Source organism: Acanthaster planci, linkage group LG14 (assembly GCF_054643075.1).
Source record: "Acanthaster planci isolate LZ-2023a linkage group LG14, COTS_SCS, whole genome shotgun sequence".
NCBI lineage: Eukaryota > Metazoa > Echinodermata > Asteroidea > Valvatida > Acanthasteridae > Acanthaster > Acanthaster planci.
The window spans coordinates 891,351-914,592 of NC_141790.1; the positions used below are offsets into that span (position 1 = coordinate 891,351).

Consider the following 23,242-nt stretch of genomic DNA (forward strand, 5'->3'; position numbering starts at 1 on the left):
ATACAAGAGAGTCTTTGCCGGGGCCGACAAAACTGAGAACGCGGCGCGCTCCCAACGGCCCAGCCGCGCAGGTAAACGCCATGGATTGACCGTCCCTCCGGGAAACAAAGCCCCCCTCACATGACAGACGTCATCGCGGTCCCGCTGCGTCGCGCCCCGTGGTGCCTTGCCTCTGCCCGCGAAAGGCACTGATTGAGTCCTGAATCGACACCTTTCTTTCGCCTATCCTCATTCCTTCCTCTCTGTTATGCCCAGTCGTTTCCCTTTGGCTCTTACCTGTGTCCGGTAAGGCCCGGGTCAACTCGCCGACTCGCGGTCTGTCGTCACCGCGCGGCCCTGTGTGCTGGTCCTTCCGAGTGTAATTTGCGGCGCCCTGTGGCGGGGGATTACCAGAGATCTGTTTTAATGTGAGGCCGGGAATTATCAATGAAAGCGAGACAAATCGTCTTTAAGTCCTGCTAATGAGCACTTTTAATTGAGAACAATGCCGGGCTTATTCCAAACCTCATAAATGTAAGCCCAACTCCTCTCTGTTGCTACAAGCACGAAACCCGCAAAGGTTAAAGGAAATCTGTGTAAAGAAACACGGTCTCCACTACTCTCTGAATTCCTCCTTCTGGAACGAACCATGACGGCCACAGAAAGTTTAAACATGGATTTACTGAATAAACGACCTCAGAAACAAATACATGTAACTAACAAGCTAAGCTGTGTGGCTGAACTGGTACCGACTTTACTCAAAATGCTCGCGGGCAATCTGAAAACAATGCTGCCTAGTTCGAAAAACAGTTCTCACTTAAATTAAAGACAAAATGAATTTGTATTTATTTATATTTATTCCTCAAATGACGACCCAGATCATTTTAGAGTGGATAACATCAATAATATTTAGATCAAATTTTAATGCATAGTTCATAGACTTTTAAAAGTCTTTACAAATCTCTGAGTGCTGAATTTCATCGGGTGTGCAGTGTTGTCGGTATATTATTTTGCACATGAATCAGCAATCGTAGTGTACATAACGTGAACCTCTGCACAAAAGAAATCCACGGTCATTAATTAAAGCAAAGGGTTAAAAGACGTTGTGAAGACCGTCGCATGTCCACACAGTTTCCCCCATCTGAAAAAAAATTCAGACGCACGGGGCACGGTTATTTGGAAAAAATCAAGAGTAATAGTTTAGGAAATCACCACAAAATCTTGCACGAAAGGGAAAAAAGTACCATCTTGCCTGAGTTTTCTTAACCGCTGAATAAAACGGACTGTCCACACTACGTATGTGAAACAAATGTGTGTGTGCTTTACAAATGATACAGTCTCCTAAATCTGTTGTTTTGTTTTGTTTTGTTTTGTTTGTTATTGGGGGGGGTGTAATGTCAAGTAACTATATATAACCCCGTATTGCAACCTAACTTGCTCCTCTTCTGCCATATATGTCGCGGTTTATCTCCAGGATGCAGGCCAGTAAATAGGTCCAAAATTACCTGTGCGAACCAAATCACGATTTGTGCGGCTGTAAAATTCTCTGCCATTGGAGGATTTCGTGGAACGTGGACTAGCTGGTTTGTTCCTAACCAGGAGGATGGAATCTAGGAGTACAGGACTGTCAGCTTATATTTCAGCTTATAAGTGTAGGCGTCAATGTTCAAAGTGGCAGTGGGCCTCGGGACTGTTTTGAGGGGTGTTTATCTCTGGGATAGATATCTTTAAAACTCATAGGTTAAGCCGCAGAAAATTGAAAAGAAAATGAAAGATAAGGAAGTCAGCTTTAATTTGATATGTGCGCTGAACAACTGAGAAACTTGTGAGTATTTTTCGTGATTTTTTGAAGTAAGGATATTTGTCACGCTTGTCTATAGCAGTTTATTTGGTTTGCACCCTCAAGCAAGCGCCTCTCTGTTGTTAAGCTGTGCTGGAGCACATGGCTCGTCTGGCCGTGCCAACTGCAGCATAAAACGGCTATATAACCCCCCTGTTTCCTTTAGGAAAGAGAGCACTTCACTGTACCGCAAGCGCTATACACCGCTGACAGGTTGAACCCGAAGAACAGGTTGCTCCGTCGGGTCGGTTTACCCGAGGAGGGTAAGGGAAGAAGAAAAAAACAAAACAAAACAAAACAAAAGTTCGTAAAATACTACCACTTCCGCTCGTCCGTGTCTGGGCCTCCCCGCGCACATGGCCCCAGCGGGCCCATAACCATTTTCTGCCCCCGAACATGAACCCGAGAAAATTGCCGGTGAATGTACTGGTGGTATATCACGGGCGTTTGCGACGTGACCCATCCACATGCGATGTTTCCCTGCATGAAGGAAATAAGGGGAGATTGAGGTTGCAAGATTGCTTCTGCAACCTATTGTTATTACTAAGTAACAATAACAGGAGGAAGGTTCTAAAAACCTTGTGTGATATGATTTAATTAAGCGTATGAGGACAGAGGTTCTCCCAAAAGTTTATCTGATGACTCAATTGCAGCTGTAGATGTTGGGGGCGTAGCGCGCTGTAAAGCGGTTGCTTGAAGTTCAAGTCTATGTGACGTTACCTATTAGTCCAGGGCCCCGTTCTATTAAACAAAAGGAAATGAAAAATAAAATTTAAAACAAAAGGACAAGTAAAGCAAAATGTCAGAAGTTGACAAAAATAAATTAATAGTAGAATCATCTTGGAAAAACCTAGAACGCTGCCGTGCACGGTGTCATATTGCAGCCATATATTGTCATATGTGCAGCCACAAGTTCTGCACATGTTCATATTCCATAAGCTTCGTTATGGAGATTTAATATTTTGAGACCACGACAATGTCACGGTGGTTTACACAGGAAAAGCAAACTGCAGTTTTGTGTGAAGGTGGGTGGGGTGCGGGGGCAGTGCGTGGTCCAAAAGTGTGTGTGGGGGGGCACTAGTCATGAACGTTGCTGTCGAGGTGTAAATCCACACTTTTCTGTTCTCTTGGCGCGTTTTGAACATCAGCATCCTTGTCGTCAGAAACCGGAAACTGTTTAAAGGAAGTCTCTTTTTTAGCCTTCAACTTTTTTTTTAAACATCCATCCAGATGGTTTTTATGCGCCTCTTCCGTTTTCATTAGCGGAGTAAATTATGGTCTTTATCGAGCGTGTAATTACGGTCTGCGTGGTCGGTGGTATTATGCAGCGATCATCGAGTGATCCTGTCTGATTCGAAACTTACAAGAGTCCTGGACCCGAGGGCAAAAGAAAAATCTAATTGTTGTGGTCTACAGGCAATAGTAATAAATGCAATAACTCTGCGGGATTGTTAAAACCATACTCTTGATGAGGTTCCATGAATGAAGGCCCTGGTGGAACATTTTAGTTTAAATAGTTTGTTTTTTAATTTTAGAGACGATTTATCACACTTTAAAACTTACACAAAACAAAGATGTCCATCTTACAACAGGAACTACACTGACGAAGACTCAAACCAGGGGCGGAGTTAGGTTTGACCCGAGGGGGCAGCGGCTAGGGGGCGTTCAAACAGGTGCATGTTACTCATTTACCCCATTTTCCTGATTTTGGCAACCAAAAGGGGGGCAGGTTCGAAGCTTTTTAATCTTCTCCTGCAGATCCACCAATGTAGTAAAGATGAAATCAATGTGTCGCCGCCGTACTGAATTCGCTTTCTGTCTAGCTTGTGGGTATAACTTTTGGACTGTGAATTTCGTTTTGACTATCAAGTAAAATGACACTGTTCACTGTGCCTTTAGATTGCCTCACAGTTATTTGTTGCGGCCGAATGCCGAAAAAAACCCATGAGATTGCTCCAAGATTGCTACAAGACCCTCATATCAGGTCCATCCTTGGGTCTCGATATGTGACCTTAACGGCGGGACAGACGCGCGCCGTGCGCCACTCCAACCCCGTGACGTAACCTTTATCCAAAAAATTAATCCGGGTTTAGATAAACACAGCATGCTGCGAAGGAGGCGTGGATAGGAGCCAGGAGGTGGGGGATCATGGCCGGATTATCCAGGTCTGAGAGAACCCCCTCCCCTCCACCATTATATATACATCTCTCTCTCTCTCTCTCTCTCCACACTCCGCTCCCCGCGAGTTTCTCGTCAGCACAGCCCGCGGGCACGGTATCAAACAGCAGCGACGGGGGAAGCAGACCACGGCGAGAAGTCAACAGCTAAATACACGCTGAATAAAAAAAAAAGAATCAAAAAAAAAAAAAAAAAAAGAGGAAAAAGGCCAGGCCATTGTTGGGTACCACGCGACACCATCAAACCCCTCATGTGTAATCCATTTGCCTCGCACTATGTCACCGATATCACACCGACATGCATGTGCTGCACTACTAGGTACCGTTGTCGCTCCTGGGCTTGCAGGGAAAGAAAAAAAAACACACACTCCCTCCAAGAACCGCGCAAATAAAAATAGAATCAAGTATTCATGACTTCTTGATGTCTGCAATCTTGTGGAGAAATCTCGCGCACGCATCTCGGTGTGTACGCGGCGACAGACGGGAGGTGGTGGTGAGTGGTGTATAATGTTTCCTCACCGCGGTTCCTACTCGCACAATTACAGCGTACAAGTGCGAGTTGTGTACACGTCCGTAATTTATCGGCCCGGCAGAACTCCCAAAGCGGGACAATATAATATTGTACGTGTGGGCCTTTTCAGGGGGAAGGTTTTATTTCTTGGCTGTTTGGATAACCCTTGTTCGCTCTGCCTCTAATCGAACCGTTCTCTGAACTGGCCCGTCTGTAGTTGATACATGTGTGCATGGATACATGCTTAATCCGGTGTTCACTTTGCATTTGCCACCGACAAAAAAACCCCCAAAAAACAAAACGGTCAAAACGTGACTATCGACAGACGGGGAGATAGCGAGACTTGGGGGAGTACTTGGTAGCCTTGAAGTCTGTACTGACAGCGCGCTCCTTGGACCAGACAGAAATTCCCACTCGGCGCATAATACGAGTACTGATTGTTGGGTAGGGACCGTTTGGAGACGGCGCAGTCGGCCGTGCAGTGCCGCTATTGAGATTGGCCAACCAGGCACGGTCCTCGGTCGGGCACTGGTGCCGGGGCTGCATGCTACACTGGCTTCGGGGGGTAAGACCTGCGTCGGCTCCCGAGACGGGGGCCAAGTTTAGGCTGGCTCCCCCCCCCTCAAAAAAAAATCTCAAGGTAAATTTGCTGGCGTATAAAAATACCCATAAAGACCGGGTCTGCCGTCGCTGTGTTACAGTGAAATGCCGTCTTGAATGGGACCAGTGATTCGAAAACACAACTGTAAACTGCTTTATCCTAACGTTAATTGCATCTGCTCGGGGGGGGGAGGCATATTATCTAGTGACCTGGCACGCATGGACACCTTGGCTGAACATATGCGCTAGTCGGCAGCTATATTATAGCTCCATGGCTATATACCGTCTCCACCGAGCAACATGTATCGCAGAAGTGTCGCAAGTAGCACCCAAAGCCAGGGGCCGACCCCCATCGCTGGGCTACTAACAACCCACACATGCAGAGAGAGAGAGAGAGCAGCATTCGCCCCCGCGGTGTGTCGTCAAGGCTGGCCTATACACAGCAAAGGTGCCAATAACTTTACATGCTCTCATGCATCTGCCCCTGTTGGTTAGCACGTGAGTGCATTGAGAAAACGGTGAGTGGGTGTCAGACTAATACACGGGAATGGGTACAAACGACCGCTGACTGTCTTTCACACCGATCCTCCAGAACCCCTCCTTTTTTGTTCACGTTAATGACCACAATCTACATGGCGAATAACTGTACCCCCTTTTCGTGGATGGGCTAAAGAGGGGGGGGGGACGATTGAAAACGAGGGGGAAGGGGGCAGTGTTACCTCTTCGGAATCCCTCTACACCAGACAAGAGGGCCTTGTCGAGTGAGCCCTCGCTACAATAGACAGTGACAACCCCAGCACTGAAGTGCGAGTGATTACACGCATGCGTGGTTCCCAAATTACCTCATCTCATTGGCGGAGCAGGCGTCAAGCTGTCACTCACCACAATGCTGACCAATCATGCGGAAGGATAATTAAACCTAATTCAGTCACGCTGGGCGCCTAACAAGCTCAGCTTTTTTCGGGGCTCCCCTGCGAAAGGGGCAACACTTTTACGTGTCGTTTTCCGGCCGAGGCCCGTCATTCGCAAGCAGGGGATCCTCCTTGGCGCATCGGGGAAGGGCCAGTCAGAACCAGACGAGATTCCTACCGAGACACCATGAGTACCGAGGCGCTGCATCCGCAATACATGGACCATTCGCTGGTGAAGAGGAGCTCGGCCTTGCGCTTCGTGGACGTGGGCCCACACCAGAACTACAACGGCATGCCGAGCTTCGGCCTGCCGCCGCACGCCCACCACGGTCACGGCGGAGAGACGCTGGGCTCGGAGTCCAATATGCCCCCGCTCAACATGAATCCGTACGGGATGCCCGATACCTCGCACATGGGGGGCCTCAAGCTGAGCCCCCAACACTCTCACATGGGGGAGGCCTCCATCGTGTCCTCGCAGGCCAACTACGGATCGCAGTCCAACGGCTACGCCCCCCACTCGCACGCCCACGGCCACCCGGGGGTTGGGGGATACCCCAGCCAGCCCTTCGCCACGGGCCGGGACTTTCTGCTGCGGCGGGAACCGCTGCCGGGCTCTGGGATGCACCCTCCGCTGGGAGGCCTCTCCTCCCACGAGTCGTCCTACACGTCCAACCCGGCCGCAGCCGGCCACGGCATGTTCCCCGGCGGCGGCTCCCTGCACCACTCGGCCGACAACTCGGCCGCCCACGTCATCTTCCCGGGTCTCCACGACCAGCCGGGCCCGCACGGGGGCGGCATGAACAGCCAGATGCGGCTGGGCCTGCCTACCGACATGCGAGCCGACCAGTTCAACCCCATGGCCGGGCCCCGCAACGATTACCTCACCTCCCCGCAACTCCACAACCACATGAACATGAACCTGGGCCCCCACCACGGCCACGCCGCCTTCTTCCGCTACATGCGCCAGCCCATCAAGCAGGAGCTCTCTTGCCTCTGGATCGAGCAGGACCAGCCCGAACCCCGGAAACCATGCAATAAAACTTTCACCACCATGCACGAGATTGTGACCCACATCACCGTGGAGCACGTCGGGGGGCCCGAGCAGACCAACCACACCTGCTTCTGGCAGAACTGCTCGCGGGACCAGAAACCGTTCAAGGCGAAATATAAACTAGTGAACCATATCCGAGTCCACACGGGGGAAAAACCCTTCCCCTGCCCCTTCCCTGGCTGTGGCAAGGTCTTCGCACGCTCGGAGAACCTCAAGATTCACAAGCGCACGCACACAGGTAAATAATCAAACACACCTTTGGGTTTCGAATAGTACATTTTCATGGCAGGTTTCACTTCAGTTATCACAGCAATTTATGCCTGATACTAATTTTGTAAAGGCTGTTTTATTTTGAATAGGCACCTTTCTAAATGCATTTGAAGTGTTAAGGTTTCACGTACACTAAACGAGCGTTTCTACATTCCAAGACAGTCGTCTCGTGAGAAATGAATTTCAAACTTCAACCTCCATCAACGATCCCCAAGGTTTTTTTTAAATTCAAGGTCCTTTGTTTCGAGGCTGCAGCTTTGAAACTCTGTTTTAGTTTCACTTTCTCTCCCTAATCCAAACCACACGGATTTCTACACCAAGCCAAATTGACCCAAACGAGGATCGTAATATGGTTCTGATGTACTCGTATGTATAGGCCTATTATGTATATCAGAACTATAATAACTGTCAACAAGACGGTTGAATTTGCATGACAAGAGAACTTTTCACTTCACCCACTACTGCACAATGCAATCGACTGTGCACTACAATAATAAACAACAGACACTAATCAAAAACACGTAAAAAAATACTTCTATCATTACTTTTATCTGTTCCCATTAAAACCATTAAAACTCCTGGATGGAGCACAGAGCGCCATGTGCTTTCAAGGAACTTCCACGACGAAAGAAAATGCTAGTAGCAGGCCTACACATTTAAAAATTGCCAATGTAAACAATTACAACTTTGGCAATTGGCTCTTGGGCATGCTCGGCGTAACTACAAAGCCCACGTCACGCCCAATCGAGGCAGAGCCCCAGAAATGATAAATCGGATTTTCAATTAGAGGAAAGGAGACGCATTTCATATCATGCATGGCGTAATAACATGATACGGGACCCCGGAGCCAAGAGTTTCCATTGTCAGACTTGTTTTGCCCTTTCGTGTTCTCTCCATCTCGCTGGCCTTTCTCTACTCTGGGTCTGTTATGAGATTGTTTTGAGGGCGTAATCGAGAGTGTACGGCCCCGCCGTCACCAGACTGCCGCTGGTTCAGTGGTAGGCGGGGGTCCCGCTGAGCCCAGAGTGCAACGCGAAATGTCACATTGTCTGTTGTTTCTCCAGCCTCGTGCTGCACAAAATGGTGGACCCCTTGTGCTTTTTTTCGTCGTCTTTCCGTTTTTTCCCCTTTTTTTTCACCCGCCCTCCGTTTCTTTGAAAACGCAGCATTATCGAAATGAGGGAGAATTGTCGCACGGTCGGTCGAGTGGAAATTCGGTTCAATAATTTAGCCAGGATTATCGAGAAGCGTCGAATTCTCCTAAACCCTGCCTCCATTTACTATAAACTCTTTCATTTCTCGCCATTATCAAAATCATCAACGAAATATGTTAACGTAGATATTAAATTCTCTTAGTCCTTGACTTTTTTTTACACATTTTCTGTGACTTTCTTCCTCGGAAAGTGTTTTCAGGAATTCAGCTCCAGTTGTCACTAACAGTAACAGTGAAAAATGCAACAGCGTGGGCCAGCCGCTTTTTTCCCGGTAAAAATTTCGATAATCCATTCAGACACGGTTGGCTGTACCCTGAGGCTCCCCGCGCTTGTGTAATCGCTGTTCCCGCGGGACATCGCTGGTCGATGAATTGGGCAACCGTCCTCTAGCCCTTTTGTTCCTTCTTTTCGCAGCCGTTCGCTTCTTTAATATCATCAGAACTTCCACTGTCATTGCCAGCCACGTCCCTCTTTATCTTAGCAACAGTCTCACTTGCAGGTTCTGTGGAGTTCTTCCCTGTCAACCTGGAACTCTCTTTTCCCCGTTATTGCAGCTTTTTTTTGGTCTGTTCAAAGCACCGTGGATTTTTTCTCCCCGCCAGTGTCTCACGTACCCGAGTTAACTCGTATCCTGGTCAACTCGTACCCCAGTCAACTCGTACCCTCTATGAAAACACACGCATTTGTGACCCAAACAAATTACGAGTGTTTTCTTCCTTTTTACCCCAAACGGATTACAATAAATTGTCTCACTTTTATACCCCAAATTGACTATGATAATGTTTCTTCTCCGTTTTTCTCGCATTTTGGACGATGTCAGATGCTAGGGACGTTTATTCATCTTTTATCATAAAAATGGTGAAACTCGCAAGTAGCATGAAGCAGCGTGTCGAACATGGCAAGATCATGTCGAGACATTTCTCGCGGTAAATGATTGCAACCCATCACGTTGCTTAATTGATCAACACCCCCTCTCCCCGAACAGAACCACTGTTCTCAATCAGAGTTTATTTGACTTCTTTGAAGGCATCACAAACATGGTAGGCGTATTTCAAAACCCTAGCAAGGGATAGGGCATGTAGCAAGTTCATTTATTCAAAAATGGACCAAGACGTTGACTGGAGAGGGACTTAACGTGCGAGCTGCGGACCATCTGTGTTCAAGGGGGGGGGCTGCAGGCAGACGCCATTTATGTCCCACTTCCTAAACATGGTGGGAATTTTTCAACGAAATCTGACAGGTAAAAGGAACTTTATACGTACGTTTGTGTTCAATAAATGCGAGCATCAAAACCCATTTTATGCTCGGCATATTATTCTCTGCTGACAGGGCCTTGGGAGTACGAGTTGACTCGGGTACGAGCCAACCTGGGTACGAGTTAATTCGGGTGCGAGTTGACCTGTGTACGAGTTGACTTCGGTGCATATTGTGGGTACGAGTTGACCGGAGTACGAGTATAAACCCGGGTAGAAGTTGACCCATTTTGTTTGGGATCGACATTGGTGCCGGATCAAATCCACGTTTCCCTGCGAAATGTCGAACTTTCGAAGGCAGCGTGGGCCTTAAGTTAACTGTTAACATCGACCGTGCACATGTGTGGGACGGTGATCAGGCACCAACGGTGTGAATAGCAACGACGCTCAATTCTTTAGGATGGGAACTTTGCCGATGGTATGAAAAAGCAAGGTTTGGATTTGTTTTGGTCATTTACAAGTTTTCAGAAGAAATGTGCCCCATGAAAGGCCATTCTCAGGTGAGCTTTCCATTTGAAAAGTGTGGTAGTGTTCGGCAGATCTACAAAAGGCTCTTGGGACATAATTGTGTTCGAGGTCTCTCAGACCTTTTCTTATGTTTGACGTTGAAATCCACAACCGGTTACGTGAAGTCACAGTGCCTTTTTAAGAGTAACTACATGTATAAACACTGACTGGAAATGCATTGAGGTCAGAGGTGCTTTGATAAACAATGGACAAAATTGGAGTCCAGTTAATGCCGTCGTGTCTTGACTGCTGTTGACTGGCACGAAAGTGCCACTTGTCTTATCATTAAGCGTGGAGACAGAGGCTATTATGATCTGTTTGATTAGAGAGATCGCCCTTGTTGAAGTCAGACAACAAGCCTAACCTCATTGCGCCTGACAAGATCGAATAAATGAGCCCGTCACCGTCAAAGCCGGGTGCACTCCGTGTTGCACGCGGGTTGCGAATGCGTCCTTGTCCGTGCACAGCGATTGGGACGTCGCTCGAAAGTTTCAGCCGTGAAAAAGTACATTCTACGGATCTTATCGAGCGCATGGCTGTCATTATCGTAACGTGTAAAGCGTGTTTTTGTCGATTTTTTTTCATTCAACTAACAACTGACAAGAAGAAGCGTGCAAGTTAACGGTAAGACTTGGCCCTTGAAAAAGAGAGTTTCCGATTTTTATATGGGAAGATTGGCGAAAGTAGAAAGATAAAGGGGAAGTGTTTTGATATTCCAATGATCGTCCAAACACCTACAGTTCTGCAATAATTGCTAAAGAATGTTTTTAAACAGTCAGTGCCTTATGTCACGGTAATCAGAGCAGAAATGCATCTTTTCCTTACCTTTTGCTATATTGCTCTTTAAACTGACTGTATGCTTGGTGGAATGATCTCCTAAATATATCACCACGGCCCGTGTACAGTTAACTTCTCTGAGGATAATCCACGGAGTATAACATTGCCGACAGTGCAAGCATCGCTTCGCCCCTGCAGACAATGACATGCAAACGGTTAGGGATTGCGTTCATAGCCTGACCGGCGCGTTATTCGAAGGGGTTTGCGGGCGAAAAGTCGTGTGTTAACTCATCAATCTTTGACAAGACAGAGCAACAGGGGCGAGCCTGTTCCCATGACATTATAAAGTAGGCGAGAGCTTCAGCAAATCAGTCTTGTCACTCGGGCCGCTGACCCCAAAACAAACAGACGTGTATAGAGAACGCAAGGGAAACTTCCGCCCTGTCTTTTTGGGAGGATGCGGCGACCTGTCCTTATCACTGATAAGGTTTTCTTCAGTTCAAGGCACTTGGAAACAATGCAGCCCAGCCGCCATTGTGGAACGAATTCCTTAATTATAAAAGAAATAAACAACATAAAGAAAGACTAGTATCCAAAGAGGCAAACGTTCTGATCTGCCGCAACCAATTAGGCCCAGCTCCTCCCTCCGGAATCTCCTTTAATACAAAACCCACGGTAATTTGTTTTTTTCGAGCCTCGTAAATCTTACAAAACGAAGACAAATGCTCCCCTGGAATTAATGCCGCCTCGTTCGCACCTGCACAGAGTGCAAGGCCCCCCATCAAATTAAGAGGGAAAAAAAGCTGCGGTGTTGACGCAATTACAAGCTCTTCTGGTGATTTCTTTTTTATCCGTCTGTCGGGCATTTCTTGAGTCAAGAGCTGGTGTCCCGGGGGAGCCGTATTCTCGGACGGGTTTACCCATTTTCCGTAATCATTTCCTACGGTGTGTCGCGCTCTGTCAAGCGGGTTTGTTTTACGGCGGGCCGACGTGGGCCAACCTGGGTAGATCTGCAGTGGCTCCGCGATATATGCAGTGCTGGCCGGCTTTGACAAGATTCGAGTGGTTTCATCTGTTCTGTTTCCATGGAAATGGTTCCTTCCGAGCGAGTCAAGAAATGAAAGGAAGCGACTTTCGTTTGACTATAGTTTTCTCAAATAATCCCCTTTCTTACCAGGACGTCGCAAACTCTGAAGATTTTGGTCTCGAATGTTCAGAAACAACATGGAGAGAGGATGTGGAGATTCTGATTGTATTAAAATGCTACCTCCTGTAATGAAAAAAGTTCGAAGTTCTTAGGTGAACAGCCAGAGAAGTCACAACTTACTTGTAGCAAAATACGACATCAGTTTTGTTTGTCAGACACAACAGTAAAGTGAAAGAGGCATAGTCAAAGTTTCTCTTACGTTGAATTTGAAAGCACTCGGTATTCTGAAATTCAGTCAACTTGTCTCACTTTGCTGTACGATGGCGATACGTGGTCTTTCAGAAGCAGGTTAAAAGTTGTGGTGGAGAGTCCTAAGATTTGTTCCCATAGTACCCGAAGAGGCAGACGAACCTAAACCAACAATTTAGAAAAAAAAGAGGAATCATCCCTATTTCCGATGGGAATTGTTCAATAGGCCTCTATGTTGAATTACCGTTTTAGGCGGCATAAAGCTAGAACCACTTTTTTTTTATCTCTTTCGTTTGTACTTGTGATGGTTTGGGCTGTAGGTGTAATAAAAGTCCGGGCTGGAATTCTGTGACACTCGAGCGTGTTGGGAACGAGTTACACCTGTAAAGGTGATGATTTATGTGGTCTGTTGTCATTGCTGTTTCTTTCCCCACCCCCATCCCTCTTGTTTCCTTGCCAAAGTTGAGCTAAAGGGTCCTGACGGACGGGTCGGGGACCCCCCTCGCCACTTCGCCACAATAAACAAACACTCCCGTCGAGGGGACAGCAGCAACACTTCCGTTTTGTTAATGACCCACCCCACAGGATCCTGATAGATCTTTGTGCCACCCGAGCTAAATCTGTCCACTTGTTTCCGAAATCTCTTCACCGAGGTTTCCGTTCAAGAACATCTACCAGTAGATCTTTCATTCCCACAATGTCACCTTACCCCCGTTTTGAGGGGATAGCTTCACGGTTTCAAACATAAGCCCAAAGCAAAATCGGCCAATTTTGTTTCCAAACTAAACATTCATGCATTTAGCTCATAGCTTTTACTAAGTCAATCCTTCAAAAACACTTAGACTCCCTTTTTTCAATATCTGACAAAATTGTCGATAACCAAGCACTCGAAGAATAACGAAGACTTCAAATCGACTCGTATTATTTTCTCGAATTTAGACTTAATCTTACCTAGTCATCATCTGAACTTAATAGAAAGCTGGTGATAAATTACAGTAATTGTACTTATAATAACCATCTAGGAATCATCAGAAACATGCAAATATAAAGTAAGTCGCACCATTGGTCACGATGTACAACAAAAGTAACATGTACATGAATTGTACATGATTGTACTGTGTTGCGTACACATAAGTGGTGGACTCCAATGCGATTTCCACTCGAACACTGAAGTGAATTGTCGAGTAACCTTGATAGTATCGATTTTTAGGCATGTTTCTTTAGTCGTCCGACATTTGTATTTAAATGCTGAGATCCCCAGGCGCGATTCTAAGATAGATAAGAGTCGGACAGATTCTCCAATTTAGAGCTAGTTCAACAATGTAGGGGTGGCTTTCAAGTAGTTTAAACAAAAGACCGCAGGCTTTTTTCGGGATTTGATTTGGGGGTGTACTGCATTTTCCCAAATAAGCGAGCATTTCTTTAAAATGTGTACAACCGTTTGTTGAGATATTTTTTTACAGCGTTAAAAGTATAATGTTTAAATTTGGGAAATTGTTCTATAAAGAAGTCGTGTTGATATGATTACACTTTCTGACTGAATCGCAGTCATAAAACGAAATAAATGTAATGAATTTGAATTAACGTTTACATTTTAAACGAAAGCTATTGTCGATAGACTGCTCTGTAACCGGCATGTCGGTGTTTAAGATTTAATATCTTTATCAATGAGGGAGAAACAAACATCCTCATCTCAGTGTAATCACGTTTACCCGTTGGATATTCAGAATCAACTGATTCTTAAAGAAATCTGAGAATTAAGTACAATTACCAATTGAGTTTTCTATTATAGTGTACCTCAATTAAAATTTTAAACTGAACTAGATTGCATGGATAATTATGTAACCGAAACGCACTGCAAGAAGACTTTTAAGTGTAACAAAGATAAAAGTCTGAAGGAAGACATGGGCCAAGCGCGGGCCGTCTGGCACATACGGGTAAACGTGGTGCGATAAACACGCTAATCCGATAACCTACATGCGAGTAACTCGATTCCAGCTATGCGCTGCACCACCCGTAAGAGTTCAACGAACGGTATACACCAACTTCCTCCTGGGCAACCGACCGAAATGAAAGCACGGGGGAAATGGAGACAACTAATCGCAAACACTGACAGCGTTTGGAGAACAATCGAAAGGGGAATATAAAGCAACAGGAACAAGGGTCTTGTCATGCATTTTTGTGACCCGTGGTGTGAATAATGCAAAAATGTACGCTCAGTTGAAAAGTCCGTATGAGCAACTTTTGGGCAATGTTTTCGCCCGAGACTCAAATTCTTAAATTGCTGGTCGATTCGGGATCTTTAACAAACTGTCTTTTAGATGCAGGTGTGTCCCCAAAGTGCACGCAGTTGATATTTTTGACCCAAGATGGGCAAAACGTTACGGAACAATTGCTCATCTGTCGGACGTATGTAATGTTTATCAGAGATTTTAAAAAAGGCTTCATTGTTTCACACATGTAAAATGCAAGTCTAGTGTCGTCTGCAAGTTTTCAATGACCTTTTTTTTCCCACGTGAGATTTTTTTCCTGTCTTTGGTTTATTGCTCCAGGGTCACGACTTTCTTTTTGTGAAACATATACAGAGAGACAAATTGAAGCAAATTTCTGCGGTTTGTCATCTTTTAAAATCATCCTTCTTGACACTTGCCACATTAAATATGTACAAGTTGTGACTGCTTGTGGAAACAGACAGGCAATTCCATGTTGTTCGAGTGCAGCCAATCACGCATTCGTCGGCGGTCCTCAACGGTGTTGGCCTATCCGTCGCGCCGCGCCCGTCCCAGAGGAGTGCAGAGTGTCAGATCACTCGCCCGTGGGCGCCGTGCTCTGTCACAGGTACATGTATACGGGGGGAGCTGACAAAACCGGGGCGTGAATGAGCCAGTTCAGCACCCGGCGCTCGCGGCAGACAACCCCGCCGAGAGACAGCGGCGCGCCGCCTGTAAACTCGGAGTCCTGTTTCACTCGGCCGCGTTAGCCAAATGTCCTGTCCAATCACTCCAGGAGCACTTAAAATGTTGCATGCTCAGTTCGATATTCTTCATGCCAAAAAACCCCTCCAACGTGGCTCTTGCCTCCGAAGTAACCGAACAGTTGCTGTTTTATTTTTACATGTAAACCTAACGTGACTGTTATAAGATGCTGCCTGTGTAAAACCTTCACACATTAAATTGCATCTGAGCTTCATGTGAACAAACACACTTAACGCTTGATATCATCCTCGTTTCCTTTACCCAACACATTTAATCAAAAAAGATGCTTTTTTCCCAAACATACTCAATTATCTAATTGAACCAGCCCTGTCGCCCCCCTTACCGCCCGGCCAAACCGACGGCACAAACTCAATTTAGCCAGACGACTGTAACTACTTCGTGATTTGTAAGTAATTCAAAAACCTGCACTCCATCTTTGTCCATGTAATTATTTTTTTTTCCATTTTTTTTCTAAGCGATCTGCGCCCCGCCAACAAACCCTTCGAATTGCTTACCGGCTTATTACCCTCTTCCCCGGAACTTGTAACGAAATTGAACGCAATCATCTTTGTTGCAACGATGCCCAGATTCGGGTGCTGGCTGCATTCGCCGAGTCATATCGGCGACTTCTTTTTTTTTTTTTTTTTTGCGGTTTGGAGGGGTTTTGTTTAGTTTTTTTTCCGGCGTGCGCGCCACCGTCGACTCTCAGATGAGGAGCAGCAAGGAGCCCAGAGCAGGCCTCTCCAACAGCAATCCCTCCATCACTTCACCACCCCGCCTGGCCCACGGTTCGTGCTATCTGAAACCATGATGTGGCGGAAGCAAACTGTCATCGCGCCCGGCCGCGCGTGTGATTCTTTGAACAATTGTCCAGAGCGCAATTGTTATTGCTGCTATTAATTTTTTTTTTTCTGGCGGGCGACTTCAATCTAATCAGAAATATCTGGCAATACGACCGTCTGATTCGTCCAAAAGGGGCCCCATTACACGTCCCATTGTGTGCCGGCGGTGACCCCAAGTTCATTTTCACACCACGCGTTTTTATTATACCGCTGTATTTTTACAGTTGCCAGCCGACTCGGTCGACGATGTCGCCTGCTATTTTCTTTCTTCCTTTCTTCTTGCACTTCTGTTCTTTTTAAAGTCTTTTTAATCGAAAAACCACTGAGCCTGAAGTTGAAACGGCGAGCGGGCTTAATGATCCAAGGCGAGCCACTGGACACTATTTCAAATCATCCAAAAGTGGGGCTCGTGCAAGGACTTGCCCGTTCATATATGACCAGGAACATTCTTTATTGAATGCACGAAACCACTAGGGCTAAACAGCACCTTGTCGGCAATGTTCTGATGTTCTTCGGAACATTTTGTAAACATTTTGAGCAAAAGCAAATTTCACAATTTTCCAATTGCGCCCAATTTCTGTTGTTATCTCGGGGGATTGGACTATATTACCGTGTCAACAAAGACAAAAAAAATCGGTGAAATTAATCATGATTTTACTTTTTGGGGGCTGAGGTTCGGGTGTGAAAATGATCTCAACTCAGTGAAACTACAACTGAGAATGGCAGTCTGATTTTCAGCTTCTCCCAACCTTTCAAACATTGGTTGAAAGCTCACTAGAATTATTCAAAAGCAGGGGACAATGTCTTACCAGTTGTTAGGCAGAATAACAGCGGACTTTTATTCCCAGCCATTTTTTTCAAACAGTGGGAAACATGATTGATAATCACTGGAAGTTTTTTCATATTTAGAATAAAGTCAAGCCAATATAATTATGATATTTACCCAGGGGATAAATGTTAAGTGTCTTACTCTGGTAAGAATTGTTACACTATCGGTAAACCGATGTGACTTTATCTCTGTTGGCAATTTGAGTAAACTTTGATCAAGACAGTTTTGATGTCTCTGCCGGGGTAGCCAGTAACAAAAAATGAACTGTTTAGGACTTAACAGTGTTATTTTCGGGTTTTTATTCATGAAGGGGAGAAGCCGTTCAAGTGTGAGTTCGATGGCTGCGACCGCCGCTTTGCCAACTCCAGCGACCGGAAGAAGCACTCGCACGTCCACACCTCGGACAAGCCTTACAACTGTAAGATGCGGGGCTGTGACAAGAGCTACACCCACCCGAGCTCCCTGCGGAAGCACATGAAAGTTCACAGCAAGTCTCCCCCTCCCCCGGGGGTCTTCGAGCCCGCCGGGGCCACCTCCCCGACCACCAGCTCCGACTCCTCTCCCCCGTCCCACCAGAGTGCAGGAGGAGCCGGCAGCGGTAGCGGCGGTGGTGGTGCGGGCGGGGCTAGCGGAGCGGGCACTGGTAGCGCGGGGCTCGGCAGCTCTATGCACCCGGCGCCCTCCTTGTCCAGCAACACAGGGACCAACCTGAGCGAGTGGTACGTGTGTCAGACGGCCGGGGGTATGCCCACGCCTCCCAGCAACGAACCCTCCCCTGTCAACAGCGGGGCACATCCCCTAACTTCGAGGATGCCTCCTCACTCAAGCAACAGTACGTCAAACTACTGAACAAAACTAACTTCTGCCAGTGAAAATCACCAAACCATACCGTAACTGGTCTATGGGAGAGTAAGTGATAAAACAGCAGTGCTAAAATTCAACAACAAAAAACTACGGGTAACGACGAGATAAAGAGAACCACAGGTCAGACGAAATACGAAAGTGTGTTGACTACAACTGCGATAAATACCGGAGGGTGCCATTGGTAGATCTGGAGTGACAGTGACGATTCTTGGAGTTGAGAAGGCGACCGTATAATCGATTACGCTTATTCTCAGGCGCTTGCGCAGGAATCGACACTCGTTTGCCGATACTACGCGTAGTGTCCCAACTGTGAATTCATGCTTCGACGAAACGCCGGATCCGAATTTCAGCCGCGGAATTCTCCAACTTGCAAGCCTGGCTTCACGCAACTCTTTTGTTACTTCTAAACAAACACTCAGGGTTGCCTGTCTGTGTTGACTCTTGATGAAAAGGTTGTGGTGAGTTTCGAAAAAGGGATTTGACCTGATCGACGGAAATGATATCGTGGACTCAGCAACAGACTTCCTTGCGTCAATTCAAGCAATCGAGTGTCTATTTAAAAGCTTTCTACTGAGGTTATTCATGGTTAACTCGTCACGGGGCTCCAATTTTGCCACTTCTCAGATGTTCCGAGGATGAAGTGCCCCGGATGTATGTTTCTTGTCAGCTCCTCTGTTACCATTTTTCCAATTTTTTTTTCCAGTTAAATTGCTAGATTCAAAAACGACGACAGTGGTTAAAGATAATTCTGCCAAAACCTCATACGCTCATCAGTACTCTGTATTCCTGGTACTTTAAATTTATGGTACTTCGGTGGAAACGAATACCGGCTGTAGTACTTTTTATGCGGGATTTTTCACGAACAAGAAAATAGTGAGGCAAATTAGGACAGGTTTAGGTTTAGGACATCAACCTCTCTGTCCGGCTTCGGACATATTTAGCAGATTGTGTTTTCTAGAAAGCTCCAACAAACCTGTGTTCACAGTATTCCGACCCCCACCACCAAACCAACTACCCCACCCCAAAGAAAGCATCCGATGGTATTCGAGTAAGTCTGGAGAGAGTACGAGTGGTGGAAACGTGTGGTGTAATTGGGTGAAATGATACGACATCAGAAAGTCACCACAGTTTCGAAGTATGTTAACAGTTTATTTTTACCTCTTGCCATTACGAAACGCCACAGAAACTGTGAATATGTCTTGTATAGTTTTTAACCGAAATTATTATAAGTAACTGTTAATCCAAGAGGTCCGATTTATTATGATTTTGTTTTCCTGAACAATCAGTAGATGGTTATTCAAAGACGAGAAGATAGATTTTCCCCGTTCGTCTAGTTCCCTTTAATCTTTCTCTACGCAATAAAAAAGACAATGACAATCACTTGAAGATCGCAGTGCAAGACTGACTACCGTCTGGCGTCTTCGTAGTCCGGATCACCGTCTGCGAACGATAAAGGGGCGGTGCATTGTTCGAAAAGGGGGAGATATCAAGCGTCTCAAAAAGATATGGGAACAATGTCGCAATTTTACTTGGAATTCTATTTTGTGAGGAACTACGCAGGGCATACGCAACACAACGGCACGGGAGGGTATGCGTTCCAGTATTACCTGCACAATTGAAAGTTGTGATCCACCCTTCCACAAACGAGGCTGAAGTAGGTAATTTTAATGTTCAGTCATTCCCTCCCCCCCCTCTGTTAGCTTTTATACTTTTAAAACATTTGGTAGAAATGGGCAATAACTGTTGTGGAGTTTGTATTTCTCATTTTTTTTATAAATGGAGAATAGTACAAGTGTAGTTTACGATTCTTCAGCCTGGTTTTGGAATGATGGGCAATTTTTTGCGCTCGATTTAGACTTGTCCGTTAATTTCTATTCTTCTCCAAGTACCTGAGGTTCTTGTCGACCGCTTTGTCTGGTGTCCTGGCGACAAGCCATTGTAACGTTGTTCTATTCGGGCCAGTTATCACACCACTCTGCGTGTGCTTTAGCCAAAGGCGCTAGATCTCGTTCATGAAACAATATAATGGGGAGAAAACCGAAACAAGCACACTAAACAAATATGGCTTATTAATTATGAGACTGCCTTTTCATTTTAAAATTCAACCCCTTTTCCCTTGATATTTGTCAGAAATGACACAAACTTTGCCCACCTTTTCCTGTAAGCTCACCCACTCCTCCTCCCTCGTCACCGTATGAACGAGGAATATAATGTTCATGCCTTCTCCGCTATGATAAATTGATGTAAATTATATAGATTTTTATAATAAATTATCAGATCAGTAAAATATTGCTTTCTTATGGTCTTCTTTTCCTTCAATATTGCTCTACTTTTTCCGATGATGATCCGCGTAATACTGACTTGTGCATGGGTTGCGCAGTGGCAAAAGGTTTTTAACTACACCCGACTTGACTTGCGAGAAAGGAGCACGGTGTAACCGTGTGCGGATATCATGGGAACGAGGTTCCTTTTTGATCAGACAGGAAATTTCTAAATTTCTAATAGGCCCTGAAGTATTTCTTTGCTCTTGGTCAAAATCTCCCAACGTAACTTATTTTACAAGTCGGGCTCAATTGTCACTGATGTGTCAACAGTCAAGATTTCGTTTTCGCACATCAAAGAATACATACGTGTACATGAACAAAAGTATACGGAAAGTGAATTTTGTGATATGTGAATGTTAACCTGACACGCAGGTTGTACCAGAATCAAACTTTTTAATCATTTATTTACTATAGGCTGACTGGAGCGATTCGAAACGAGGTCTGATGGAGCCAAGGTCAATTTTGACCAAACAAAAGAAGCTCAACCTTACATATTAACACTAAGCCATGCTTTTGTACGCACAGGCATGGTCCCCCCGAAATCCCTTTTCGCCACAAGCACGCCACCACGGCGCTTCAATTCTCCTCGCTCGACCAGACGGAAAATCGGTCCGACAAAAGTGGATTGTCCCGCTGACGCGAACCGAAACTGTTGGGTAAAAACTGACCGGAAAGAAGAAAAAAAAAAGTCGGTCCACCTTCCCTGAAACATCAAACCACAAAAGCCATCTAAGGGAAGTCAGCACGTCGCTTCCAGTGAAATTGCATAATTCTCTATGTAACTTGGGTAATGGTCTCTGTGACTGATGTCGTGCGCAGTTTGACACACGTCGTTTATTGCAGATTTTTCAACATGACCATGGCCATTATTTGAGACACTCACTTATCTCGGAGGCCCAGAAGACATAGAGTGGTGTTTTAAAGGTTGGGATGACATGTCGGTTGCCGTCTTAAAGTGTTTTCAAATGTTACCAATTTTGCAGTATGAATGTCTAAGGAGCGTCCGACATTGTGTAAGCTTTTTCAATTTTGAAATGCAGCATTTTCCGTCTTTTCGGAAAAAAAGACTGATTCGCATGAAGTCCGGTTGCTTGTGCTATCAACTATGCAAATGGTTCACTCAGAGTGTCAATGTGTGACGCATTGCTTTGCTTTATCATCGGATCTGAAAAACCCATACATTCCTTGGCAGTCGGTATGGAAAATGTCACCTTCGAATGCTCCAAGCACTGGTGAGAGCTGGCTCGTTCGTTGTACCGCCAAATTTGTTTAGATCGACGAGCGAGCGGCAAGAAGAAAGGATGAGCCACGTCGCCGCATACCTATCGGCCGGCCCAGGTTGAACCCAAGAAAATGCCAAGGATCGCTAAACGAAATCAAAGAAATAGTGAAGGAAAACATTCTTCCCAAAGTTCTTCCCTTTTTTCTGCCTTTGCCAAATGAAAAAAAAATTGAATGTACCTGAACAGGTGATACGTTTCTTGGCCTGGGGGCCGGGAAAGCCAATTAGCCGGGAGTGAGAGGCAGGCAGGCGCTGCTCATTTCGCGGTCGAAACACAGATCAAACGGGTGATATGATTTTTTTTCGCCAGGGATAATGCGCCCAGGTTTTTGAGCTAACTGGACGAGGGTCTCATATGTCGGCTTTGCGGTATAAGATGGCACAACAACGCCTGATGACGGAGGTTTTGAGGTTTCAAAGAGACCAGTGGAAATGGCTCTTTGATATGACAGAGGCATGGCGGTCGCTAATGCCTTGTTTTCACTCCGACCGCTGGATAAACTGTTCAGGGTTTCAGAAACGTAGAAGACAAAAAAAGTACGTCGGGGAGAAATGTTGCACACCTTCGTCCGGCGTCCCGTGGGACGGGACAGCTAATGCCCCCCACCGGGCCCTGGCAATGTTGTTTTGGCCTGGGATCGCGGGGAGGCCGGCTCGGGCAGCTGGCGAGGAAAACAACAGCATTTACGACGAGGGCGAAATGCGGAAGTTCGCGTCAGGAAATGTCAGGCGAAGTTGCAGGAAAGGAAACAGGTCTGGACCGCGCAAGAATTGTAAAGAGTTCTTCGCCTGCGTTGGGAATCAACTCTGAAACATAGCCAACGTCTTTTTTTTCTCTGTTTGTCCTCCTAGAAATAAAGACATGATTTGCTTTTTATACTCTTTGACAGAATGACAAGTTTCAATTCTGTTTTTCAGACCAATTTTCTTCAAATTTCGTGGCTCTCGAAACAAAAACAGATCATCCCTTTTCGTGCACGATTAAGGTTTCTTGTCAAACACAGGCCTACAGTAAGCGACCTTCACTTCTTTTTCACGTCGATGATAAACAACTGAAATGTTAGGCCTGTGATGACATCGTCTTCGTTAGCCTTCGGTGTGAGCATGAATTATGGGAAGCTGAAAAAAAAATCAAGCACTCAGAAATTGTCTTCTTTCACGATTCACGCTGTTTATTCAGTGCACTTCCGTACCTGTGTGAGAGGTGGAAGTGCGTGTGAATCGCATTTGGCCCATGCAGGGCTTTCAATGATCGTCTTCAGTCACGTAAAAGGACGGGATGATTTAGCGGCACAGCGTATCCACACGGTGGAAGCCATGAGTGGGTCAGTTCCGTTCGCCATTCCTCCCCCAGCGACGGACTGACTGATAACTCGGACTCAGACCTTTCGGGTGAATACACCCCTCAGACCGACCCAGGTGTTAGCTCTTTCTACGTCGCGGTCGTATTTTTTCCCCACTTTTGGCTGATAAACTACGACTGACTCTCAGTAGGGCCTGAATACAAAAAGGAATCATTTACAAAGTTCCTTGAAGCAGTTACTAGAACAACATTATTAGCCCTACCTGTAATACTAAGTAGAACTTTAAGTGAAACTACGGGAGAGTACTGGGGCTTGAAAAAGTGACATAAACAAGAG

The 23,242-nt window shown here is 46.0% G+C and overlaps 1 protein-coding gene across 1 annotated transcript; it reads left to right on the forward strand.

Annotated features, from left to right (window-relative positions):
* Positions 1 to 5,851: 5,851 nt before the first annotated feature.
* Positions 5,852 to 20,285, forward strand: LOC110977927 (zinc finger protein ZIC 4-like). Its single transcript, XM_022232463.2, has 2 exons — positions 5,852 to 7,307; positions 17,443 to 20,285. Exons 1-2 carry the CDS (start codon positions 6,206 to 6,208, stop codon positions 17,979 to 17,981), a joined length of 1,641 nt encoding a protein of 546 aa, XP_022088155.1. The 5' UTR covers positions 5,852 to 6,205; the 3' UTR covers positions 17,982 to 20,285.
* The last annotated feature ends 2,957 nt before the right edge of the window (positions 20,286 to 23,242 follow it).